The sequence below is a fragment of the Chelonia mydas genome, chromosome 21 (genome assembly GCF_015237465.2).
Source record: "Chelonia mydas isolate rCheMyd1 chromosome 21, rCheMyd1.pri.v2, whole genome shotgun sequence".
Taxonomy (NCBI): Eukaryota; Metazoa; Chordata; order Testudines; family Cheloniidae; genus Chelonia; species Chelonia mydas.
Window position 1 is genome coordinate 9,911,855 of NC_051261.2, and position 26,604 is coordinate 9,938,458.

The 26,604-nt window shown below is 48.8% G+C and overlaps 2 protein-coding genes across 7 annotated transcripts in view; one reads left to right on the top strand and one right to left on the bottom strand.

Annotated features, from left to right (window-relative positions):
• ITPR3 (inositol 1,4,5-trisphosphate receptor type 3) overlaps nucleotides 1-18,274 on the top strand; it is a 94,268-nt gene extending 75,994 nt beyond the window's left edge. For 5 of the 6 annotated variants that reach the window (XM_043533420.1, XM_043533419.1, XM_043533418.1 and 2 more), the window contains 19 exons: nucleotides 855-1,029; nucleotides 1,343-1,524; nucleotides 2,010-2,210; nucleotides 3,588-3,698; nucleotides 4,265-4,360; nucleotides 5,128-5,229; nucleotides 6,180-6,266; nucleotides 6,989-7,099; nucleotides 7,540-7,732; nucleotides 9,867-9,992; nucleotides 10,870-11,042; nucleotides 11,313-11,477; nucleotides 12,009-12,201; nucleotides 12,935-13,033; nucleotides 13,759-13,880; nucleotides 14,338-14,503; nucleotides 15,459-15,619; nucleotides 16,179-16,340; nucleotides 17,350-18,274. In XM_043533420.1, coding sequence (XP_043389355.1) covers nucleotides 855-1,029; nucleotides 1,343-1,524; nucleotides 2,010-2,210; nucleotides 3,588-3,698; nucleotides 4,265-4,360; nucleotides 5,128-5,229; nucleotides 6,180-6,266; nucleotides 6,989-7,099; nucleotides 7,540-7,732; nucleotides 9,867-9,992; nucleotides 10,870-11,042; nucleotides 11,313-11,477; nucleotides 12,009-12,201; nucleotides 12,935-13,033; nucleotides 13,759-13,880; nucleotides 14,338-14,503; nucleotides 15,459-15,619; nucleotides 16,179-16,340; nucleotides 17,350-17,418 — 2,694 coding nt within the window. In that variant the 3' untranslated portion in view covers nucleotides 17,419-18,274. The remainder of the gene's footprint in view (nucleotides 1-854; nucleotides 1,030-1,342; nucleotides 1,525-2,009; nucleotides 2,211-3,587; nucleotides 3,699-4,264; nucleotides 4,361-5,127; nucleotides 5,230-6,179; nucleotides 6,267-6,988; nucleotides 7,100-7,539; nucleotides 7,733-9,866; nucleotides 9,993-10,869; nucleotides 11,043-11,312; nucleotides 11,478-12,008; nucleotides 12,202-12,934; nucleotides 13,034-13,758; nucleotides 13,881-14,337; nucleotides 14,504-15,458; nucleotides 15,620-16,178; nucleotides 16,341-17,349) is intronic. The other variant, XM_037884744.2, reaches the window with a different exon arrangement.
• Nucleotides 18,275-18,984: 710 nt separating this feature from the next.
• On the bottom strand, nucleotides 18,985-26,284 carry LOC102938920 (ubiquinol-cytochrome-c reductase complex assembly factor 2). Its single transcript, XM_037884745.2, has 4 exons — nucleotides 26,090-26,284; nucleotides 20,446-20,520; nucleotides 19,971-20,040; nucleotides 18,985-19,165 (listed from the first exon to the last, which is right to left on the bottom strand). Exons 1-4 carry the CDS (start codon nucleotides 26,225-26,227, stop codon nucleotides 19,068-19,070), a joined length of 381 nt encoding a protein of 126 aa, XP_037740673.1. The 5' UTR covers nucleotides 26,228-26,284; the 3' UTR covers nucleotides 18,985-19,067.
• Nucleotides 26,285-26,604: the final 320 nt, after the last annotated feature.

Sequence of the window (26,604 nt, forward strand, 5' to 3'; positions counted from 1 at the left end):
AACGTTTCCAGCCTAAAGCTCCTGAGAACCTAAAGATGCAAGTTTCCTATGACTCTAGTGTAGTCAGCGCCCTCTGCTGGGTAGTTCTAAAATAACAGGGTGCTGCAGCTCTGAGTCTAGTGGTGGGTTATATTCCTTTGCTCTTTCGAACCCTTTGTTCAGGAAACGTGGATGCAAACTAGTGAGACCACCCACGATGAGTCTAGGGTCCAAGATGCTGAATTGGCTACAGCTTGTGTTTTTCAGGTTCTACCTTTGGATTTCCTTGATAGTTAAAGCTCAGCGTGTAGTAGAGGGTGGGATGAGAGAGGGAAGAAAGGGGAGGTGAATTATCCATTCCCTGTACGCCAAAAGGACTGTTATTTTCTGGGACTTGATTAGGGGGGTTGCATGTGCATGGCCCTGCCCTTGAGATTTGACTTGGTCAGCGACCCTGATTCACATCTGAGTGATGAGAAAAGAGAAAGTAGTGTAGTTCTGGGTTTACGCAACCAGATCACTGGTCTGTTCAGTCCGGTATCCTGCTTCCTTCAATGCCCAGTACTTTGATGTTGTAGAAAATAATGAAAACTCTTTTATAGCGTGCAAAGCTACAGGCAGGGGCAGGACTTTCTTCCTGACCCCTGTGCTTGACCAGCTTGTGCCCTGAAGCATGAGAAGTGGTCACCCTAACCATAGCTGTATAACTGCAGATACTATTGGTCGTGAAACTATCCAGCTCTTTTGAAACTCCAGGCACCGTATCAGACTTAGTGGGAGAGACAAATCCCAGAGGCAGCTGGGGAAACTTCGAATCGTAATGTGGACATTTTTACTTCTTGTCTTGCTTCCTCCACCCCTCCCTCTCTGCCCAGAAATCGTTTTATAACCTGATGACGAGCGACAAGAAGTGTGAGAAGTTCTTTAAAGTGTTGCATGAACGCATGAAGAAGGCGCAGCAGGAGACCAAGTCCATAGTGTCGGTGAACATGACTGACATTGGGAACAAGCCCCAGGAGGACAAAGACACCCCTGACCCTGGCACTAAGGGTAAATGGGAAGGGAGGGTACAGTTGTCAGCTCTGTGGGGCGGGGACCATATCTACCTGTGTGATCCTAACCCTGGCTCCAAGTATTCTACCCATAGGAACGCTAACCCTAGGGCAGGGTTACAGTGCCTAGCAGTAGGGTCCTGATCTAGCCAGAGGCAGGCTCTCTAGATAGCCAACTTAAAGATGCATACAAGCTGGCCCCATCCAAGTAGCCATCAGGGGATGTGTTTGTCCCCCTTGAGTACATTCTCTCTGGGTAGGCAACCAGAGTTCCTGGGTATGACAGTAATAGAGATTGGATTTCCCTTTAGGACGAGGAACCTTCATGCTGTCCCACGCCCCATCTCGGCACCCCATGGCCATTGGGTTTCGAAAGGGCCACGACACTGGGGAGCGAAGCCAGAACAATGAGATGGGAATGTCGATCTTGATCATGGAGCCTATTCTTCGGTTCCTGCAGTTGCTGTGTGAAAACCACAACCGGGATCTCCAGGTTTGTAAGCAGGGGTGATGGGGGGCCGTTTGTCTCACTGGGTAGAGCAGTGGGACTCAGGAGACCTGGGTGCTATTCCTGGCTTTGCAACTGGCCTGCTGGGTGACTTTGGACAAGCCTCTTCCCCTCCCTGTGCCTCAGTTTCCCCATGATTCTCACCTGCTTTGTAAATGCTTTGCAATCTACAGAAGAAAAGCGCTAGATAAGCTTTGTGTGTTGTTATTGTCATAAGTCCTAGTCACGGTCTGTATATATAGTTAAATGGCATGGGCTAGACATGTTCAGGGCCCTCTTTAAAGCTCTGATCACTCCCACTGCCAAACATTACTGTAGGGGGCACAGTACCAAATTCTGCCCTGACCTGCACCTCGTCGGCTTCCCTGGGGAAGAGAGGACCAGGAAGGGCGTGAAGGGGGGCTGCAGAGACTGGGGCTGCTGAGTTGCAGGCCCTCTTGGAGGTTTTAGCCTGGTGGTTTGTTCTGCAGAACTTCCTCCGGTGCCAGAACAATAAGACCAACTACAACCTGGTGTGTGAGACGCTGCAGTTCCTGGACATCATGTGTGGCAGCACCACGGGGGGGCTGGGCCTGCTGGGCCTCTACATCAATGAATGCAACGTGGCCCTTATCACCCAAACCCTGGAGACCTTGACGGAGTATTGCCAGGGACCATGCCATGAGAACCAGGTAATCCAAACACCCAGCACCACGGAGAGACAGCACGGTTGGCTATGAGGGCAAGGAGTGAGGGGCTGGCTAGATCCTCTGCTAGAGACCTTTGCACATTGCTCTAGATCTCGCTTGTTCCCAGGATGCCTGGGATTTTGTACCAATGGCCTGGTGTTCCCCAGGCAGCTCTCAGGACACTGCTGAGGGAGCCCTGCTCCATCCTTTCCAGAAGGCTGGGGGCAAATAGGGCCACGGTTCTGCTGAGGCTGATTCAGCCTCCCTGATTTTGGGGTGTCAGCGGGTACAGAATTGGGACCGTTCAGAGAAGAGCAATGAACGCTGGGGGGATGGACGTGTGGGCGGAGGTTACAATCAGTAATGCGTGCTGCTGGGCTAACTTGGTTGCTGTCCATGATATCCCAGGAGGGAAGGAATTGTTCAGAGTCGCAACTAGAAGCAATGCAATGGAATTAGGAAAGCACCATTTAGGCTGACTCTCAGGAGAAACCTCCTGGCAGTAGCCACCCCAGGGGGAAGGCATGGGAGCCCGGTTGCTTGAGTCGTTTCAGACTAGGCAGGGCAGAGCAGTGAAGAATGGGCTGCAGGGGACAATCCTGCGTCTCTCTCACCTGTAACTTTGGGCTTAGACGAAGGAGCGATGTGATTGGCCGATGGGGATTCGTAGCCGGGTAGTCATGTGACTCGTTCCTGCACAGGTGGGAACTCTGTACCCACAAACAATGCTTGGAAATGGGTCGATGTCGCTCTCACGGGCATGTGGTGGTTAGTGTTTCATTCGCTCTTAAGGAACGTGTGTTAGAGGCTTTCACCCTTGGACCTGCCCCAGGCATGTAATAACTTCCTGTCCTTGATCATTCCTTCTGTATGCATTAGGGGACCGGATGTCCGGATTTCATAGGGACAATCCCGATATTCGGGGCTTTCTCTGATACAGATGCCTGTTACCCCCCCACCCCGTCCCGATTTTTCACCCTGGCTATCTGCATCTAAGAAAAAGATCCCATTGCCATCATCAAGGCAACAGGGAGTGAACATGGCTTGTGCCAAACAAGGCTGTAACGATGGCTGGCCAGTACGGACAAGGTCAAATAACATGGTTGAAACCCGCTATAGGCTTTATGTCTGGATAGTTTTTAGCCATGTATACCGCAGTTTTGCTGTGTTTATAACTTAGTTAGGCCACTGTGCTGGGAGCATGTTGGTCAAATGCAGCTGATCTGGTCATCTAGATGGGGCCTAGGGCCTCTGGCATTTCATCCCCTAAGCCTGAGCCCCTTTGAGTGTGTGGGGAGCCTGAGACATCAGAGGGGAAAGCTGAGGTCAAGAGGGCAGAAAAGAATCTGTGGGACAAACCCTGTGTGTGTCACTCCCCAGAGCTGCATTGTGACGCACGAATCTAATGGCATTGACATCATCACGGCCCTGATCCTGAATGAGATCAGCCCCCTCTGCAAGTACAGAATGGACCTTGTCCTCCAGCTGAAGGTCAGTGGGGCAGCTTGGAAGGGGGTGTGAGGATGGGATGTCTCGTGCGTGTGTGGGGGCGGGTGGGGGGAGCAGGTACTGAAGAGGGTTTATGTAGTGGAAGGTCTCTGGCCAGTGTCATACAGGAGGTCAGACTAGATGACCACAGTGGTTCCTTCTGGCCTTGGAATCTGAGTCTAGTGTGTCTGTAGGACTCCGTAGTGTGTCTATGGACCTTTAATGTATGTAGCACTGGACATCCTGGATGGGTGTGGTGTTGGCAGCGTTGTTTGTATGGTTTCTGTGGTGTGGGGAGGTGGTCTCTGAAAAGCGTGGGGTACTGAGCATGGGTGGGGAAGTCCCTCTCCCGCATGTGTGAGCAGGTGGGCTCTGTAGCAGAGCGTGACTTGGTGGGCTCCATAACGTGCGTCTCTAGAGTGGGTGGGCGTGTGGCTTGGTCTCTAGTGCAGGGGAGCTATGGATGGGTGGCCGTGTTTCTGCATGGCGTGGCATGTTTACGGGCCTCAGGCAGAGGTAGAGGGTGCCTGTGACACACTGGCTTACCTAAGTGGGTGTCTCTTCACCAGGACAATGCCTCCAAACTCCTGCTGGCCCTGATGGAGAGCAGACACGACAGTGAGAATGCCGAGCGGATCCTCATCAGCCTTCGGCCTCAGGAACTGGTAAGTGTGGGCAAGCAGGGAGGGATGCTCTTGGCCTGGGCATAACTGCCTTTGGGAGACATGCAGGACTTTGCATGTTAGAGACGTGGGGGAAGGGAAGGGACAGAGGTCTGAATCATTGGGACAGACCTAAAATTCCAGGGAGCCTTTGAGCCAAGGTGGCTCTCCCTCCCCATCCTTCTCACCCTTGCTCTTGACTTCCTCGGGTCAGGGCTGCGAGGTTGTGCCATGTGGTTGTGTGTGGAATCGAGGTGCAGCTGGTCTCACTGCAGTACTGTCTAACAAAGGTAGTTTATCTGGCCTCCATTACCATACTGCCTGAGCACCTCACAATCTTTAGTATATTTATCCTCCCAGCCCCCTCACCCCCCCCGGGTGAGGTAGGGCACTGTTGTTATCTCCATTGTACAGGTTGGGAAACTGAGGCACGGCACGATTAAGTGACTTGCCCAAGGTCACACAGGGCGTCTGTGGCAGAGCAGGGAACTGAACCCAGGTCTCCCAAGTCTCTACCACTAATCCCTCCTTCCTCAGTGGATAGTTGTCTGCATCACACCTCCACTCCCACAACTGACGCTAGTTACACGCACACACCTCTTTGGTGGTGGTTCATGGAGCCTTCCTTGATTACGGGGAAAAACAAATGGGACAGGGAAGAGAAACAAACTATTATCGCTTCAAAACGTCCCCAGGGCAGTGCAAAACTTTAGCCACGTTTCTGGCTGGCGAAGTGCACCGCTGACTTGCTCCCATGGTTGCCTTTACAGGTTGACGTAATTAAAAAAGCCTATCTCCAGGAGGAAGAGTGCGAGAACTCTGAGATTTCCCCCCGGGAAGTCGGGCACAACATCTATATCTTGGCCTTACAGGTACCATCTCTTTGGCTGTTTTTCTACCATAGGTGCCCGTCTGCCGAAGCCTCTCCTTTCTAAGACTGGCTTCCCCCAGCTCCTCCATCCCGTGGTATGGTGGCCTTTGTTCACTGGTTAGCATGGGATAGTCTTTCCAGGTCCCCCCCCTTTTTATTTAAATACTTTCTCAAGTCAAACCTAGGAAGACCCAGCTCTGCTGGGATACCCGTCAAGTTCCAGTCTGGATCCATAAGCAGAAGACTTGCTGGTGGCCTCGGAAAAGAAACTGGGCTCTGAGTCCTGACCCACACCTTTGCTTGGTCCCTGACACCTTGGAGGGTTCCTTTCTTTCAGAGCTAGATCCGTCCGTGCTGGCCCATCACAGGTTAACGTCACTGCTCATATAAGCTTTCCCCGCACCATGGACTTCAATCAAGTTTCACCCACTTGTGCCAATGGTAAATTTGGGCCCCATGATCCACTATTCTGCTTATGTCCCAACAAGTCCTGTTGCCCTAGGCATATGAGCAGTGCTGTCCTCGGACAGAGCAATGGTTCCTCTCTAGCAGTGACCGAGCCTCGGTGCGTTAGCAGAAGGCAGAACCTCCTCCACACCAACTGGGCAATCGTACATTACAAAAGGGCTGCAATCCTTCCTGACCCAGTATGGTGGCCAGCTTATTCCCTGAAGAATGGGGATTGACATCCCTTGTTTTATGCTAGCTAGTGTCACTGCAGATGCTGTTCTTTCTTCATATATCTAAGGGCTAAATCCTGATCCAAGAGAAGTCAACGGCAAAATATTTCATTGGCTCTAGCTGGATCAGGACTTGGCACGTGTATGCCTCATCCTTCCATGGCTTTTACACATCTAGCAAAGGATCGTCACATGTTCACAGTACATTCTGCCCTGCCACGTCTGTCTCATGCTCCTGTTCCTTCCTCACTGTCCCTCTCTCTCTTTGCAGCTGTCTCGGCACAACAAGCAACTGCAGCATCTGCTGAAACCGGTGAAGCGAATCCAGGAGGAGGAGGTGGAGGGCATCTCCTCTATGGTATGAGAGATCCATGGAGTGAATGCAGGATCTCCCCAGTGGCAGTGGGTTGCTAAGAAACTTCCCCAGGCCTGGTTAAGCAGAGGTTTCTTAGCTGCTCTGCTTTCCATCATTTAAGCCTTGATCTTTTTAGAGATTCCCGTGGAGATACAAAATTCACACCTCCCGGGGGGTTTGCGTGGGGTTTTAGCCACAACTACACGTTCTGCAATGATCACCCAGCTCCCTGGGGTAATATGAAAGGAGAGCTCTGTAGAGCTCATGGGTGGCCGGTTCTGTTCTTCAGGGTATATGTTCCCGTGTTGCCATGGAGAAGGTCTGCTCCTATTAGTGCTGATGGGGGTTAAGCTTCCCTGGTGGTGTCAGTTCCCACCTTGCCCCTCCTCCTAGAGGTAGGAGGGTTGATCCTTTTGCTGTCATTTTCCTGCTTTGTGTGGCCTGGTCTCCTCTCCCAAATGCTACTCAGCTGTAATGTGATTTCCCTCGGGCGTTATGGGCATTGATTTGCAATTTGGCGATTAGCCCATTTGGGAGGTAATTATAGTAGTGAGTTGAATTGCTGTCCCTGGGAGGCTGGGGAGAGCCGCTGGGGCCCTTTATAAAGCGTTCCTTGATTTGCTTTGGGTAAATGGTGAGGAACCATTGTTAATGCCCAGTTAGAACAGAATCCCTCCTGCCTTTGCCAGCTGAAGACACCTGCCTTATTCTCCCCTCTACTCCAGCTCCGCTTAAAAAATAAGCAGCTGACTCAGATGCTGAAATCAACGGCTCCCATCCAGGAGGAGGAAGAAGACCCGCTGGCGTATTACGAGAAGCACACCTCCCAGATTGAGGTAGGACTTGTTGTTGTCCTGGTAGATTTCCCTTTCATGGACTAATGACTGGCTAATTTAGGTCATGGGGCTAAACCTCCCTGTGTCTGCAGTTCATAGACAAGTCTCATCGTTGTCGTGCCCCAGAGATACAGGCTAGCACTTAAAGGTAGAGCAATTTAGCGGTGCCCAGATATCTTTTTCCTACTGCCCTTCTTGTTTGTTGTGTCTCCAGCAGCACGTGTCCTCAGTGCTAGCAAGGATTCCCACCGCAGGAGCCTTGTGCTGGTCAGGGACGTGTGTGCTGGATCGAGCTGTGGGCGTGGCTTAGAATGAGTTGCAGTTTATAGATCCTTCCCTGAGCTGGTGTGGGGCTGGTTCCTGGTTACGTGGCAGAGCAAATAAGTGTGGTGCAGATGGGGCACTAAGAGCACCCCAGTTTCTTTGCCTGCTCTTTTCAGATTGTGCGCCTGGACCGGAGCATGGAGCAGATCATCTTCCCCGTGCCCAGCATCTGCGAATTCGTCACCAGGGAGACCAAGTACCGGCTGTTCACCACCACGGAACAAGACGAGCAGGGCAGCAAAGTCAGCGACTTCTTCGACCAGTCGTCCTTCCTCCACAACGAGATGGAATGGCAGAAGAAACTGCGCAGTAAGGGCAAACTGGAGCTCCCCTGAGAACGGCAATGCTCTAAAACAACCATGAGCACCAGACGGTGGCTTGCAAAAAAGCTCCCCCAGCATCCCATGCCCCTGGTTGCGTGCAGTGCCCTGAACTCTTCCATTGACAATATGTCCCTCAGACTTTCCTCATTTGTAGCTTCCCGATCCCTTGTTGACTTTGAATGTGGCAACTGGAAGCAAATAAAAAATGCAGGCCCCCTCTAGGCTACGTGCTTCTAGATGCAAAACCAGGGGGAGATTCATTAGTGGAGTTCCTACGTGGCCCAAACCAAATAGGGTATTGTAATATATTCAGCAAACAACATAAAGCAGAGAAAACGATACAGAGTGGAGAAGAGAGAGGGAAGTAACTCCCCTGCCAAGGGATGTAATGACAGCTTGTTTTCAGAAGTAGCCGCTAAGCTTGGGTACCTCTGTTTTAGGGTGCCAAGCCTGATACCCAGCCCTGATGTGCAGAGGTGTTAAATACCCATAGAGGCAATTCAAGGCAGTTGGCGCAGTGGGTGCTCAGCATCTCTGAAAATTGGGCTCTGGGTGTCTCAGGCTGGACACCCGAAGGCAGGCACCAGTTTTGAAAATATGGGCTTAAAGGAGACAGGGAGTGTAGAGCTGGCAATTCCCTGCGCCGATTCACAAGGAAGAAGGGGATACGAAGCGGCAAACATCTTGCCTTCTTATTAAGTGGCTGAATGGGCATTTGGGATCAGATGAACTCCAACGCACTGGCCAAAGCTGCTGCTATTGTTTAACAGTTGTCAGGGTACTCGATACTTGGCTCCCTCTCGGCTTCCAGATCCATGTCTTGGTCCTAATCCTGAAATCCTTGAATGGACTTAGACCTAGCTCTCTGAGAAACCCTCTCACTCCCTGCGACCCACTGAGACAACTGTGATGAGTGGGGACGCTGTGGCTGATGGAGCTGAGGGTACAGAGGCAGAGCACGCAGCTGTGAAAGTCCCTACCTCTGGGGGTCAGGATATGGCCAAGCATTGTCACATGGCGGGCTGTAAGACCTATGTCATCACACAAGGCTTTCCTTGGTAACGGAGGCTGCAGCTCATGGAGACTGTCAAGAACGATCCCACTGAAGAAAGTGACGTAACAAGGGAGGGCCCTTTCAGACAGATGCTAGGCCTTTTGGTGATTTGTATTGCGATACATACTATGAGGACTGGCACATCAAACATGCCTACATAGATGCATGGATAAATGGATGCCTAGGTATGAAAGACAGACACACCCTGCACAAATATCCAAACCAGGGGTGGATGAATCAGCTTGAACAAATCAGAACTGAACCATGCCTTCGTTCAACACTTGAATCCTTGAGGGTTGAAACAGTTCAGTGTGGAACCATTAGAGAAGTTGCCTTCAGGAAGCCTCCCGCTGGAAATCTCCCTTCCAGAGAGCATTTAAATAGAAGGCGACTGGTCTCTTGTGAGGTTTCCAGCTCAGTTTTGTAAACTTGAGAGTTTGGATACGGTTCAGATCAGCATCCAAACACTTGGGTGCTTATCCATTTTAAAGGTTGGCCTCGCACTTATCAGGTTGCTTTTATTCATGAATCATGAGGAGATAACATATAAATGCCAGTAAGCAGCGAAGATTTATTATAGTAGCAGTGAAAACACTTGCAAAACCAGAACAGAATTCTGTTAGCAATGAGACAGGAAGCAAGTTTCGAGTTGGGATAGGAAATGGCTGGCAGTGCAGGCTGTCGGGGACTCCTACGGGATAGAGAAGTAATGCCAAGAGAGCAGAGGCACCGTTTTTTGAAACACACAAATAGCCAGAATGTAGGAAGTAATGAGAGAGAGACGAGAGGGGTGTAACGCTGGAGCTGAGTTTCAAGTACCAGAGTGGGTCAAAGGTCTGAAGAGCCACGAAATGTGAGCAGTAACATTCTGAATTCACCGTCCCATTTCAGCCCAGTGCTGGGGACTTTTGCTATTGGGTGGAGGAAATGGGAGGTCAGTTCCCCAGAGCATGTGTTGAACTGAGCATGTTAAGTCTCTGGGAGAAGTTACAATCCATATCCAAGTCGCACATGATCAGCTGAGATTTACTGCGCAGTGTGTCACCTCCTACCTTCCTCTTCCTAGGCATGCCACTGATGTACTGGTTCTCCCGCAGAATGACTCTCTGGGGAAGCATTTCCTTCAACCTGGCTGTCTTCATCAACATCATCATTGCTTTCTTCTACCCCTACGTCGAAGCCACCTCTATGGGTAAGCGCTCCATCCACTTCTGTTCTTAGAAACCAAGGGAAAGGGTGTCCTCGTCCAAAGAGAGAACTGACACACACTGACCCCTTGGCAGATACAATCTCACCAGCCCCATTCCCTGCCAAAGCTACTCAGTATCTTCCTCTATTTCCTAAAACCAATTTCCTCTTCACCCTCTAAAGTTCGCTGCGTTTTAAAGCCTGCGGCTGAGTCTCGGAGCCTGGGTCTACAGACTTGGGCTCATGCTATGGCATTAAAAACAACATTCAGGCTCCGAAGCCCGGGTAGGGGGTGAGCCGCAGAGCCTGCATCCTGTCTGAGCCACGACATCTACACTGCTGTGTGTAGCCCCGTAGCACGCGTCTGTAGACCCAAGCCCTGAGACTCACTGCCGCAGCGTGGACATACCCTGAGAGGAAGGGAGTGTGGTCTAAGATTGAGAGCAGGGGACTGAGAGCCAGGACTCCTGGATTCTATTCTTGACTCTGCCACTAACTTGTTCTGCGTCCTTGAGAAACTCACTTCTCCCTGTGCTTGTCTCCCAGTTTATAAAATGGGGATAATAATGAGATACCTCTTACATTATGAAGCTTCGTTTATTGGTGTTTTTAAAGAGCTCTGAGATCTCAGATGAAAGGTGCTAGAAAAGCATTTAATGTGTTAATAATAAAATAATACATGTAATGGATATTAAGGACCATCTTATTTTGTGTTACTCGTTGTATCCAGGGATTTTCTTTTCTTTTTCTTTCGATGACTGGCTCTTTAGTTTTGAGGGATAATTCCTCTCAGATGTTTGCTATGGATTGACACAGATCAAGTGTGACCAGTTGTGTTTGATTTCCATGCCCTTTAACTATGGTGTCCCTTTTCTTCCCAGGAGTGTTGGATTCCCCATTGATCTCCCTGCTCTTCTGGCTTCTGATCTGCTTCTCCATCATGGCCCTGTTTACCCGGCGCTACGGCGTCAGACCGCTCCTCGTGGCATTGATCCTGCGATCGATCTATTATTTAGGGATTGGGCTCACGCTGAACATCCTGGGAGCTCTCAATGTAAGTTACCTGGGGAAGGTTAGAGCGGCGCCCCTAAACCCAGGCTCAATCTGTGTCGAGTCGGGCTCCCAGCAATGAAAATCAGTGGCCACTGGAAATGTACCTGTAGGTATCTGGGCTGAATCCTGCGCTCATTGAAGTCAGTGGATTTACAGCGCTGTAACTTGGAGAGCATTCACGCTCGACCGTCATTGTATATTGAGTTCACAAAGGCAAACTGTATTAATATACAGCTCTCACCCACCCTGCTTCCTTGTGATTGTTCCCTAGCTGACCAACAAGATTGTGTTCGTGGTGAGCTTTGTGGGCAACCGTGGGACATTTATCCGGGGCTACAAAGCCATGATCATGGATATGGAGTTTCTCTACCATGTGGCCTACATTGTGACCAGCATTCTGGGGCTCTTTGTACATGAACTCTTCTACAGCATCTTGGTACGGTAAACGCAGTTGTTAGGGAAATGTACGTAGCACAGCCATGCCCAGTGGGGAACTGAAAGATTCCTGTCCAGTGTTATTTGTGTGGGTCAGCCTTTCTGCTTTTTGCGTGTACGTATTGTATCTGCGTCTCTTTCTATCATCTACCTTTGATCTGGGTCAGCTAGGAGGCAATGTGATCTACTGGTTAGAGCAAGGGATTGCAAGTCGGGACTCCTGGGTTCTATTTCTGGACCGACTGTTGTGTACAAGTCACTTCTGCCCAGATCCTCAAAGGTATTTAGGAACACAACTCCCACTGATTTCAGGAGGGGTTAGGTTTTTACCTCTTTGTTCTCAGTCTACTCACCAGTAAAATGGGGATGGTACTGAATGCCCCCTGTGAAATTTAGTTAGCATTTGTTGAGTACTCTGAGATCCTAGGCTACAAGGTGCTATAGAAAGGCCAGATGTTATCACAAAAAGCCCGCTGCTGCATGTCTGCCCTGGCTAATTAAACTCCACATGGGCACGCTTTGTCCATTTCAGCTCTTTGACTTGATCTACCGTGAGGAGACCTTGTTCAACGTCATCAAAAGCGTGACACGGAACGGACGCTCCATCCTGCTGACCGCCCTCCTGGCTCTCATCCTCGTCTACCTCTTCTCCATTGTGGGTTTCCTCTTCCTGAAAGACGACTTCATCATGGAGGTGGATCGGCTGCCTGACAACAAGTCCAAAGGTCTCTCCACCTTGCCTTGCCACGCAGCAAGTGTGGGTTGTGGTGCAGTGGGCAGAGCAAGGGATAGGTAGCGCTGGGTTCTCTTCCAGATTCTGCCATTGACTCCCTGCGGGACCTTGCACACAAGTCACTACCCATGCTGTCCCTCAGTTTCCCCATCTGTAAAATGGGGGAAATAACACCTCTTTCGCAAAGGAGATGTGAGACGTAGTGTGTTAAGGGTCAAAATCCTGGTCCCGCTGAGCTTCTGGGTGGTAGAGAATACAGCAGCTCCCAGAGACTTCAGGGACCCAGCACTGCAATCTCTGGGCAGAGGAACCAGGAGTTTGGGGGTAAAAGGGAATGTGGTACTGGTTCTGGGCAGGTGCAATGGAAGTTTCAGGACTGTAGCTGTCCTCTAAAGGCCCCTGCGTTTGAAAACTGAGCAGGGCTGAAAAGACCCCAGGACATCCATTCACAGGCCCAGTGGAAGTCTGGGCTCAGAATGTGCAGCTAGACAGTCCTGTTCTCGTTGCCAGCGGGGCTCAGCGCTGACAGTGTGTCGGTGATGGAAGCTCTACGACTGAAGTTTGGGGGGGATCAGTGGGAACGGTGAACGATGAGGAGAAGGAACCCAAAAGAACCTTTCCCAAATAGCCTTTCAAGCTGCAGCTAGGGGGCAGTGAAGGAGGGGCCCCAATAAGAGGAAAAATAAGTGGTACTCTGGCGATGACACAGTCTCTTGTGCTTCCAGACGGCCCTTTGGGGATGCAAAGGAACATGGAGGCTTTTATGGAGTCGTGCAGTGGTGACAAAATTAGCTGCTCTGCAGTGCCTGATGTGCTGAGAGGTAAATCTCTTACCCTGGTAGAAGCATTTAAGATAGAGGAGAGAGACTTCCCAGCTTCCCAGCCTGTGCTCCTAGATAGGAATCCCACTGAATTAATACACAGGCAGTGGAAATCAGGACATAGGGCGAGGTGGTCCCCTCTCATTTGGCAGTCAGCCGGGCAAAATCCAGCCCCTTTAACGGAGTCACTTAGAAGCAGCCCACTACCTAACAAGTAGGTAAGCCATGTCCCTTCAGAGTGAGGGTGGCCCCAGCCTAACAAGGGTTGCATGGAGCAGCATGGGAAAGTAGGGATTTCAGAGGGAGCTTGAGTCATCAGAGCGGACAGGCTGGTTCTGCTCGACCCTTCCAAGTTTCAAGTTAATATCATAGCATCAAGATGCTTGCCAAGTTCTAGCTCTCTTCCGCTGGACGAAGAGGGAATAACCATCTCCTCGTGTTGCAGCAAAATATTCTCCAAGGAGAGACCCCTCCAGCTAACTAGTGTGCAAAACACAGTTGCTGGGACATTGTTAGCCAGTCAGATTTTCTCTGGGCACGTTCTGCTGCTGGCTCTGGTATATACCGTGACCACCTGCTTCCAGGAGATAAAAGTAAAAGGAGGAAAGAAAAGCCGTTAGAGAGACTCCAGAGCCAGTGACCTAAGGCTTCTCTGTTCTGCTTGGCTCCCTCCAGTGGGCTGATCTCTTTATCTGCTCTCTCCTGACTGGTTTATGCTTGTGTTCCAGATGATGATGATAACTCAGAGCGTGCCTGCGACACGCTGCTCATGTGCATTGTCACTGTCCTGAATCACGGCCTGAGGAACGGAGGGGGCGTGGGTGACATTCTCAGGAAGCCATCCAAGGATGTGAGTTAACACGGCACTCTGGGCCAATTCCCTTTTCTTCTGCAGAGACCTGTCACGTTCACGGCTATATGTATGTCTCCCTCCCTCATCCCTGTATATGCTTCTGACACTGCCAGACCTATCCCCCGCCCCACTCATCTCTCCATTTATACGCTGACTTACCCCTCTAACTAATTTCTCATCTTTCCTTCATTACACACCTTACGCAATTATCTCTTCCATCCTCTATGCTTATGCCTCTTTCCATGCCACCATTCCCATCATCAATACTCCAAATTTCTTTCATGACGTGGAATTTAGATCTTAGCTCCTCAATTAACCTCCACCTACCTTGGCCTTAAGCCATTTCTCCGGCCATTGTAAGGAAGCAGCATGATCTAATGACTATTAGAGCAAAGGGCTGGAAGGGAGAAGTACCATGTTTTGTTTATGGCTATTTTCCTTCTGTCCTTTGCAGGAGTCCTTGTTCCCTGCTCGGGTTATCTACGACCTCCTCTTCTTCTTCATTGTCATCATCATTGTCCTCAACCTTATCTTTGGTGTCATCATAGACACCTTTGCTGATCTGAGGAGTGAGAAGCAAAAGAAGGAAGAAATTCTTAAGACCACATGTTTCATATGTGGTGAGTGCCAGGGCAAAGAACATCACATGAACGCATGCACACCCCAGCCAAAATCCTCACAGGACTGAGCCCTTGTGTATTCCAGTAGCAGCTGTTTATTTTAAGAGTGTGAAGAGGGGAAAAATGGGAGTTGTCCTTTTTATGCTTCTTTATTATGTGTAAAGAAGACTTGATTTATTTTTTCACATTTGTGTTAGAAATTCGGGTATGGTTTATCCTAGAAGACTCCTTGGATCACTGAAGAACTAGCAGCTTAGATAAAAGAAATGAAATGAACCTCATTAGTTGAGAGAGGAAATTATTTTTGTAATTCAAACTGTTGCTTTTGGTTAAATAAGCATTAACTAAAACACTCTAATGTGTTCTTTGTGAAGGGTTTGTCACTTCTCCAAACCCTTAACTTCTGAGCTGAGAAAGCTCTCAGTCCTCATCTGAGTAATCCAAGAAATCCTCCCAAAAAAAGGGGAGAGGGAGAAAACATAATTGACTTGCCTGATATTACTAAGAAAAAGCATGAAGGGGAAAAAAAAACCTTCTCCACATTTGTGTATCAAAAAGCAAAACAAAAAAAGGAAGCAAGCATTCCCCTTATTTTGGGGGGAGGGGGAATCAAAATGTAAATAATAAAAAAACAAGCACAACACCAACCCAATTCTTCCTTCTTTGCAGATCACTTTTAAGAGAGATCCACTGTGTGGTTTTTATGCTAGAAGTTTAGATTTGGTATACAGGAAATGTATTTAGTAGCACTTTAAACAGACGTGTTCTAAATACACAGCTAGGTAATTTGTCTAATATAAGTTGGGATGCTTATTGTACGTTAAACACCGCCTAATTATTAAAAGCGCCCTTTGAAATTCACACCTGGGATAGGCCGCAATTATCTGTTCTTCCTTGTACGCTTGTTTTTGGTGGGTTTTTTTTCAATTCCTTTTTTCTCCACTGCCTCTCCCAGGTCTCGAAAGGGACAAGTTTGATAATAAGACTGTGTCCTTCGAGGAGCACATTAAATATGAGCACAACATGTGGAACTATTTGTACTTCATCGTGCTGGTGCGAGTAAAGAATAAGACTGACTACACAGGGCCCGAGAGTTATGTGGCACAAATGATTAAGGTGAGTGTTGCCTAAGACAGGGTGTCACACACAGTAAGAACGTGTCTCCCCCAAGGAAATAATTTTATTTGTTTTTAAACAACAACTTGTTTTGTTTTCAAAGGAACACTTGGAATTATTATTTTTTAAAATTTTGTAAAAGCCTCTCACTTCTTCCTTGTATGGTTATTTCCAAGTTGGGCCCAGCTAACCAGGCATCATCTGTTGGGTATTTTATATTCAGCTACCAGATATTCAGAGAAGCCAGGACTTAATGAAAAGCAGAACCGGGAGCAACCTAGTTATCGTGAACTCAAGGCAGTGACAAAGGTTGGGGGGGGAAGGTATAGGAAAACCTTTGAACGTCCTACAGTCGAACTTACGGGATTGCTTTGTGCCTGGAAGTCTACAAAAAGAAACTGGGAAAATTAATGGGCTATTAATGAGAACCCTTAAAGGTACTGGGGAGCCCTTAGCACAGACAGGGTTTATAGGGCCAGTTACCCAGTTCTTGTGAATTAGCATGTATGCTCACATCAGGCTCCCCCGCCCCCACCAACCTGAAGTTCTCATCATTCAGAACATGAACCTGGACTGGTTCCCTCGGATGCGAGCCATGTCGTTGGTCAGCAATGAAGGGGAAGGGGAACAGAACGAGATCCGGAGTCTTCAAGACAAGCTCAACTCCACTATGAAGCTGGTGTCTCACCTCACTTCACAGCTGAATGAGCTGAAAGAGCAGGTATTCTAGTTTAAACAGGGATGCTTCAGAATGGGGATGGCTTAATGGCAGAGCACAAATCCCAAGCAGTCGAGCAGGATCCAGAGTGACTGAAACACATTTCTAGGGTCATATTCTGGCTAGGGTAGCATCCAAAGATGGTCAGAATCAATGGATTCAGCCTCAGGCAGACTTCCATAATCTGCACAGCTAGGGAAGGGGGAAAAAACGGTTTTAGCAACTCACTGAGTCAGGGGCACTTGGCCCAGGAGTTTCCCTTAATAGCTAAATTCCTCACCAGCTGCATGAGGACACAGCTAGACTCCCCCTCTGTCAGGAAAACTACACCTTAAAGCACAACTCTCTTGCCTTGGTCTCTCATCATATTATCCCCATAAGAACAGCCCTACTGGCTCCATCTAGCCCAGTATCCTGTCCCAGATACTTCAGATGGACTGAACAGAACAGGGCAATTTTGAGCGATCCAGCCCCAGCTTCTAGGAGTCAGAGATTTAGGGGCACCCAAAGCATGGCGTTTCGATGGACCTATCCTCCATGAACTTAGCTAATTATGTCTGAACCCAGTCATACCTTTGGCCTTCACAACATCCCCTGGAAATGAATTCCACAGGTTGAGTGTGGATTGTGTGAAGAAATTGTTTTAAACCTGCTGCCTGTTAATTTCAGTGGGTGACCCCTGGTTCTTGTGTTATGTGAAAGGTTAAATAACACTTCCTTATATACTTTCTCCACATCATTCATGATTTTATAGACCTCAATCATATTCCCCCTTAGTCGTCTCTTTTCTGAGATGAACATCCTAGTCTTTTTAATCTCTCCTCATATGGAGGCTGTTCCATACCCCAGGATGCAGTCCAGGGTAGGGCTTTCTTTGCCACCTGCTTAGCAGCATCCCTGGAAGGTGTATGTTTGACCCCAGCCTAAGGGATGGGCCTCTTAGTGTGGCTAAAGGGGGAAAAGGAACAAGAACAGTGTTCCTGACTACATTGTGTTCTTATTTTAACTCTAGATGACAGAGCAAAGGAAGCGCAGACAGCGCATCGGTTTTGTGGATGCCCAGAACACCATGAATCACTGAGGCACACACAAAGCATCAGCTTTGCCAACCAACTAAATCCATGTTATCGGCTAACAAGGATGTTTTCACTGGCGTCTGCGCATCGATCACATCTTCAGAAGCTGGACAAAAGCCTAGGTTACGGCTGTAAGGTTTCAACGCCAGCCTTTTCCTTTTCTATTACATCTCTGCAAACATTTTGCCCAGCAAACGCCAGGAACAACTAACTTACCAGATTTCCCCACTGTACCTGGACCCGCAATTTATCCCAATGCCCTCAAAGGAAGGTAAATTATTTTGGACTTTGGTTCCTCATTGCAATAACTTTTTGTTCTGTAACATGAATTATCTTTCTTCATCTCCATGCACTACATTTTGGTGGCTACCCCCTTCCAGAGGCGATAGCATTAATATTGTTACTAGCAATCAGAGTTGCAATATTTAACTTATTCCAAGTAGTCAGTGGAAAGTCCGTGGTAGATGTGGAACTTTGCAAGCCAGACATCTTGTTCACTGTACCTCACAACGCTGATTTTCCTCCATTTTAAGAATCCCATCTATCGCTGAGGCGCAGTAAACTCAACGAGATGTATTGATAGTACAATGCATCTGAGGAGTAACAGCAAAGCTGTTGCTAGTATGACATAGTCTTTTATCTTCCGCGGACAGACTTTATTTGCGCAGTAGTGGGAAACGGCAGGTTTACAGCAGTTCACTGTGAAGAGGTATTCTGTGTTTATTTTCATCTCTGATGTAATGTTTTACAAACTTTTTATTTTGTTGTTACTTAACTAATATGTAAATTGCCTTAACTAAGTTAACACAAAATCAAGTCATAGTAAAAGCTGAAATGAGGTCAAAGAACCTCTTCTCAACACTCTGTTATGAATTAATAATATTTATAATAGCATCCAGAGGCCTCGATCCTGATGAGGCAGGGTGCTGTGTGAATACAGGTCCCCATCCCAGAGGAAACTCAGTTCAGAAGATGGTGATGAGTGCAACAGACATACAAAGATCTCTTATTGCAGAACTACCATAAACACCACAGCTCGTCTGCTGAAGTTTTAGACTAGATCCTGCTGCAGGTTTCAGTTCATGCCAGGGGAAAACAGCAGGAGGCCACTAGTTCTTCCCACTGCACCAACACGGAGCAGTCCTCTGGCTCCCAGGCACAGACACTGATGCTGCTACTGAAGCATGCAGTAGCTTTTAAGGAAGATTGCAAATAGGCCTCAATAGATGGAGTGATCAGATTTTGAACTTGGATCAATGACACTGAGAAGTAACATCCATTCTTAAACCACAGGATGTGCAAGAGAATGACACATGCAGTAGCACGCGCGCACACAAGAATTTGTGAATACCTAGTCCGAAGAGGACCACCATAACAAGACTTTAGTGGCTGTGTTATATTAAGATTATAATCATCCTAACAGGCACATCTGCCCTGCCCCTGACTCTCTCATCTCAGTGTCTCATTTTCCATCTAAACACACTGTCCCACACAATCAGTATACTCGTTCAGTCCCAGATTTTAGAACAACAAAACGGAGAGCCCTCAGGCATAGTTCTGAATGCTATTGCTAAGAGGAATGATTGGCTTTATTCATCATGGCAATATACAGTGCTTTAGGAATATGTACAGAGGGGGGGGCTGGGGAGAGAGGTTATAACTTTGAGTCCTCTTCAGCATTCTTGGCAGAGAACTTCTCTCGCAGTTTTTTCCATTTACCTTTTCTCATTTCCTCCATCTGTTTCCCGCTGTCTGCAATTGGGGGAAGGCAGAAAAGCGGATGAGATTTCTGTTCAACTGACTTCTCCAAACTTCAATCTAATGAGTTTGTATTTCAGTGCCTGGAGGCATGTTCATTTTCTCATCCAAACAAACACAGGGGCAATCCTTGCCCTGCCCAACAACAAACAGTCAGGAACCGGAGCAGAGCAAAACTGCAACTGCACCTGATAAATACACTGGCCGAGTGTAGCTGTGCATAGCAGCACTCGTTTTTCTCTAAAAGGCTTGCTGCTATTAGGGAAGATGTAAAGAGCAAAATTAAACCTTTGAGAAGACAGCTGAGAACTACTGAAACAAACTTGTTGAATTTTTTGCACTTTTAATACATATGGTGTGGCAGGCATAGAGTAAGTTTCTTCCCCGCAGCCCTGCTCCTGAACCTTAAGTATGACCTGAACAGACCATATCAGTGCAGCAAACCCAGGGGTTGATAAACATCTGACCAACATGCTTATTTTCCCTGTTACTTCTCCATAGTTGTATGGAGGTCCCCTGAGGTTTTCTAGCCATGGGCACAGTAGTAGTACTTTTCACTTAACAATACTAACCACAGGGACTCCCCAAAACTAGGTGATATAGAGAACTGAAATCATAAGTGTTGTATTTTTTTTCTTTAATGGTATTGCTTTCAAGAAGTGCCACACCAAGGGCCCTGAGGAGTGAAATTCTGTTTATCACTTGGACCAGGTAACAGCAGTGCAAGCTACTCCTGTAAGCCTGAGTGGGGGAAGAGTAATCACAGACTAATCAAACAGAACCTCATTGGCCTCGTTACCTGTTGCTAGGATCAGCTTGCATTCTTCCACTGTGACTCCAGTGAAGCTCGTATCTTTTAGGCGTGGATACTTCCCAAACAAAACAAAACAAAACAAGAATTTACTGACTCAACCGAACTCTTTCTCTGCTCCCTCCCCAAGCCAGTGCTTTGCTTACCCTTATCCATCTGCTAAATCCTAAGCACAACATTCCTGTTGAAATACTAGCAGTGGCAAGAGTCATAGTGCCACCCTGTGGCCTTTAGGCTCATCTCCAGCAAAGCTCAAACACAAATCAGTTTAGACAAGGTGGGAGCTGCTCTGAAATGACTGAACTTTTCAAAGGCTTGTGCTGCTCAAAATGAGTTCAGCTTTGTTTTTCACAGCGAAGGTGCCGGACAGCACGTTTATTAGAGGAGCACCCAAAAACCCCTATCCGATTTGTGGCCCCAGTGTGCTGTACAAAACACGTGGTCCTTGGCCTGAAGAGCTCACCTTGTTTTTATAGAAATTGGTGTGGATTCTGACTAAACTTTCATACGTTTGGTCACAGTTTGCAGGGTCAGCAATCTGAAAAGGAACAGAAACATTATGAAACTCTGCAATAAATGCTTCTCCTTGTAAGTAACAGGCCACATGCAAAATGAGAAGAGGAGCACCTTAACAATGGAACAGAAGTGGCAGTATCCTGTAAAATTGCTAGAGGTTCAAGGATAAAAACTGTGTTCTCGCTCCTCCTGCTGGGCCTATACATGCAACCCTCTAGTAAAAATGATAAAACTCTGCTCATAAGGATTTGCTGGATCAAATGTGAACAAAATATTCAATGGTAAAGAAATAGAGCTGGACAGTTTTCTCCTCATGCCCATCTGCCATTACTGTAATGTGCAATAAAGGCTCCTTCACTCAAATAGCCTACCAGCCAGATTTTAAAAGGTGTCTTATTAATGAGTTAGGGTAATCTGTCTGTTAGAAAAATTTCATTGCTATCAAAGGGTATGTACATATCTGGTGGTCATCACCTGGGTGAATGTAGGTGGTGCCATTTTTCTATATCACATTGTGTTTAAACATTATTGGTCATCCAATCTGAAAAAATTATAAAATCACAAAAAGGGCCATAACTTGAAAAAGCATAGTCTAATTTTGCTCAAAATTGGCAGAAAACTTCTAAATAATGCACAATGTACTCAGAAAGAGTACTGTTATGGAACGCTTGGGAACTATTTAGCTCTAAGTGATAGATTTTAGGCATTTTCCCACCCTTTTTTGCCTTTGGTTAAAGCAAAAGTCTGTAGTAACATGCCATCTTGTCATTATTTACAGAATGGACTGATCTGCGAATAGTCTGTCTGTCTATGACATTAGGCAGATAAGAAGACCCCTGGTGCCTAATTATAAAACATATTTTTGATGTTAACTGCTGGGCCAAAGTCTCATGCACGCATGGTGCTTGGTTCCTCATTAACCCTCTGGTTAGGTCAGGTCTGTCCATGCCATGAATTCAAAGTAATGGTCATAAATTTGTAAAGCCATCAACAAGCAGAGACATAGCTACCTCCTAGCCTGTCAGATCATCTCGGATATGTGACTAAGGCTAAATGTTTCACCTCCTTGCCCTGAAAACTGCTCACATGGTAGGTAACGGGAGTAGGCTTATAAATAACAGCATGCAGTTAGGTTACTGACTCACCACAGCTGATAGTCCACTCTTGTTATTGGGCTGGGCTCAAATCACTTGTTTGGTACAAAGCTAGCAGGGAAAATCAGCAGTGTTCACATAGGCCATATCTCACCAGCCTTCCCGTGATCTGACAAACACACAGTCCCAAACCCAAGAAGCTGAGCATTATTAGACTTCCACAGTGCTTCTGCAAAGGGGTGCGGCTGTGAGCAAGAAAAGGAATGCCAACAGGCGCAAGAAGGCACAGAGGCTGCAGTAACATTTCTGTTTAAAGGTAAACTATGCTAATAGCAGGCTTTGGGTACCATGGGTGGTGAAAATTTGGGGTCATGGTCAAGGGGTTCTTGAGATACAGCTTTCCTCTCCTCCTGGCAAAGGACTTGTGCTTAATTTTAAAGTGCTCTAAGCTGCAAATGCAGAGCCAGACTGGTTTGAGAACTGGTATGCCACACAGAGCGCTAGCATGACAGCTGAGGTACAATTTGGGGGTCATGGGTGATGAGAGCCTCCCCTTTCCTCTGACCTGGAGCACTCCAGCCGCGTTTTAGTTGGAGGTATGAACAGCACTGATGCAGAGCTGAGCAGGGAATAAAGTGTGCTCAGTACATGCTATAGCCCCACCCCACATAATTCAGGGACCTTAAGAGCATCACACACAGCCTGTACCATAGGAAATCTTGGTTCAATTTCCCTCTCTACCTGATGAGAAGAAGGGCTCTGAACAGGGAGCACCCTCAGTCTTTCCTACTGAAGCTGTTCCACTTTAATTCACTATTAACTGGGCCCAAACATGAGCAGCCCTCTCTAGCATGGTGGTCAGGGTCTGCTACTGGGATGCTAGCAACCCTAGTTCGATTCCCCCCTCTGCCTGAGGAGGAGCTGGGGTCTGAACAGGGAGCTTCCCTCAGTCTTGCCAATTGAGGCAGTTCCACTTTAATTAACTATTCATTGGGCCAACTAAAAAGCTAGAATCATCACACTATAGTCCCATGGCTAGGACTCTCGCCCAGAATGCAGGTGATCCCGGTTTGAGTCCTCTCTCTGCCCCTTAGAAGGGGTTTGAAGAGGGTTCTCCTCTCTCCCAGGTGACCGAGGTGGGGGGTCCTTGTTTAAATCCCCTCTCATTCACAGGAGCCATTGTCTTCCTGAGAAAGAAAGGGGGCTTGAATTAAGAACCACCCACCAGGTGGGGGGCAGTCCCTGGGATGTGGGAGATCCACGTTCAAGCCTCTGGCAGAGGGGGGACTGGATCTCCCACAGCCTGGACAGGGGTCCGGGACAAGAGTGATACATTTTTATTTTTTTTCCTCCTGTGCCCACTTCATTAAAAAAACAAACAGCCTAGGTAACAAATCCCTTCATGGCAGGAAGAGGTGGGAATTGAACCAGGGCCTCCAACACCACAGCTCAGTGCCATAACCACTGAACTAAGGAAGGCTTCTTATAGTTACCTCTTGCTTTGGCCCAATTAATAAGAGATGAAGAGCAAAATATACCTTACTTCAGTGATCAGGGCACTCACTTGAGAAACAGCAGATCCCGGGACTTCATGTCCTTTCTCAAGGTAGAGGAGCAACTGAACTAGGAGAGGACCGTTGTTATACTTTGTTATTCACCTAATACATTCATACAAAACATTCTACAGCCCTTCTAAGAGTCATTACTGTTATTTAAGTACTTTTTCATTGTATTCAGAGCTACAAAGAAGACCATTACAGTTGTATCATGTGCACTTTCGACGTTATCTCTGGCTGAGAAAATAAATGTGTTTTATAATTAGAGGGTAGGGGTCTTATCTGCATAACTTCATAAAAATAGCAGACAGAAAAACCTGCATAATATACTAAGCAAATTGGGAGAATTAAGAAGTGATTGTTCTTTCTCCACAGCATCAGGTAATGGCTGGTGTTGGAGGCAGGAAAAAGAGATAGTGAACTGTCAACACTAAGCCCTGGTCTACACTAGGACTTTAAGTCGAATTTAGCAGCGTTAAATCGATGTAAACCTGCACCGTCCACACGATGAAGCCCTTTATTTCGACTTAAAGGGCTCTTAAAATCGATTTCCTTACTCCACCCCTGACAAGTGGATTAGCGCTTAAGTCGGCCTTGCCGGGTTGAATTTGTGGTACTGTGGACACAATTCGACGGTATTGGCCTCCGGGAGCTATCCCAGAGTGCTCCATTGTGACTGCTCTGGACAGCACTCTCAACTCAGATGCATGATTGTTTGCCGTTGCTCTGACGCAGGGAGGGGCGACTGACGACATGGCTTACAGGGTTGGCTTACAGGGAGTTAAAATCAACAAAGGGGGTGGCTTTACATCAAGGAGTATTTCAGGCAGGACTTCACGGAGGGTTCCAATAAGAAATGGTGCACCTAAGTTATTGTTCTTATTGGAACAAGGAGGTTAGTCTGGCCTCTGATTGATACATGGCTAGATTTACCTCACTGCACCTTCTCTGTGAGTGACTGCAGTGTGACCTAGAGGAATGAGTCCAAAACAAATCTGGTCTATTTCTTGTTTTGATACACTCCATCTATCTTTTACATCTTTGGCTGGCAGCAGATGGTGCAGAAGGACTGCATGCCATCCACATCTCATGGCTGCTCGGCAGAAGATGGTACAATAGGACTGCTAGCCATCCTCATCTCTTGCCTGCCCGGCAGAAGATGATGCAATAGGACTGCTAGCAATCCGTATCACCTGCCTGCTCACTATAAGATGGTTCAATGGGACTGACTGCAGGACTAAAGAGAATGACCTGATCAAGTCACTCCAAATTTAGTCCCTGTGCCCATGTCTGCCCAGGTGCTCCTGATCGACCTCACAGAGGTGATCAGGAGCACCTCAGACATGACAATGACGGCTACCAGTCCTATTGCACCGTCTGCTGCCACAAGGCAATGGGTTGCTGCTGCTGTGTAGCAATGCAGTACCGCGTCTGCCGGCATCCAGGAGACATACGGTGACAGTGAGCTGAGGGGGCTCCATGCTTGCCGTGGTATGGCGTCTGCACAGGTAACTCAGGAAAAAAGGCGCGAAACGATTGTCTGCCCTTGCTTTCACGGAGGGAGGGAGGGAACGGTGTCCCTATGTACCCAGAACCACCCGCGACAATGTTTTAGCCCCATCAGGCGTTGGGATCTCAACCCAGAATTCCAATGGGCAGCGGAGACTGCAGGAACTGTGGGATAGCTACCCACAGTGCAACACTCCGGAAGTCGACTCTAGCCTCAGTACTGTGGAAGCACTCCGCCGAGTTAATGCACTTAGAGCATTTTCTGTGGGGACACACACACTCGAATATATAAAACCGATTTCTAAAAAAACGACTTCTATAAATTCGACCTAATTTTGTAGTGCAGACATACCCTCAGTATCACCATACTTGGTCTCCAGACTAAGCACACTTTGTATCCAGACCTAAAATGACCCTGCCAGTATTTCAGTTATGATAGCTACAGTAGCTATTAAATGGGTAGTAGAAATAGCATTGTAAAAAAAAAAAACAGGTGGCTGAAGGGATGTGTTGGGGATGGATGTAGGTGTAAAGGGCCTGGGGAGGATCGCGGGGTGGGGGCTGTGAGGGGCAGGAGGGAGGCAGTGACTGCAGGCAGAGATGTAAGGGAAGAGGTGGTTGAAGGGGTGTGTATGGGGTACAAGTGTAAGGGGATGATGGAGGTGGCGGGGGCGCTGGGGGGGGGGCTGCGAGGGGAGAAGTGACTGCAGGCAGAGATGTAAGAGAAGAGGTGGCTGAAGGGGCGTGTATGGGGTACAGGTATAAGGGGGTGACTGGGCGCTGGGGGGGCTGAGGGTCCGGGGGGGGGCAGGGGAACTGTGGGGCAGTGGTTGTGAGCAGACGTGAAGGGGAGATAAGCTGGGGGTGGCTGGGGGCTGCGCACGGGGTGTAGGTATCAGGGAGTAGCTGGGGCGGGGCTGTGAGGGGCAGGGGAGATAAGCTGGGGGGGGCTGCACGGGGTGTAGGTGTCAGGGAGTAGCTGGGGCGGGGCTATGAGGGGCAGGGGAGATAAGCTGGGGGGGGCTGCACGGGGTGTAGGTGTCAGGGAGTGGCTGGGGAGGGCCGTGGGGCAGCGGTTGTGAAGGGGAGATAAACCGGGGGGAGGCTGCAGGGGGTGTAAGTGTCAGGAAGTAGCTGGGGCTCCGGGGGGGCGGCGGGGGAGCTGTGGTTGTGAAGGGGAGATAAGCTGGGGGTGGCTACACGGGGTGTAGGTGTCCGGGAGTAGCTGGGGGGGGGGGCAGGGAAGCTGTGGGGCAGTGGTTGTGAGCAGACGTGAAGGGGAGATAAGCTGGGGGTGGCTGGGGGACTGCAGGGGGTGAGCACGGGGGGGAGCTGTGAGGCGCGGGCCGTGGCTGTCTCCCCCCCGGGCCCAAGCCCCGGCCCCCCCGGCCCAGCTGGGGGCGCGGCCGCGCTCCCGCCCCGCGGCGCTCACCTGGGTGCTCTCCCCCTCCCGGAAGGCCTGGGCCACCCGCTGCCGCAGGAAGGTGCCCAGGTCCCGGCCCCGCTTGGTCTCCTCCACCGGCCACTCCTCGCAGAGCTTCAGAAACCGCCGGTAGCGGGTGGCCGCCATCTTGGGACTGAGGCCCACGCGCACCCTGCCAGAGACGATTAACAGGTCACGTGACTCCGAACGTGCGAATGAGCGGGCGAACTGTTCAAAAGTACGGCGGGCGAGAGGGACCGGTCCGCACGCATGCGGAATCAGAGCGGCCGTTCGGCTCGTCTTCCGTCAGGTGGCGCGTGCGCAGCACGGTCCAGCGAAGCCATGTGCTGCGGGCTGGAGTTGGGGGCAGCCGGAGGCGGATACGCATGCGCATAGAGCCTGACCCTGAGATGCAGCTTGATCCCCCTGTGGCTGGGAGCAGGGCAGGCGGGGTGGAGGGGGCAGAGCCTGGGGCCTGCTCCTGACCTGCCTCCAGCCAGCGTGCTGGATAGGGGCAGATCTGA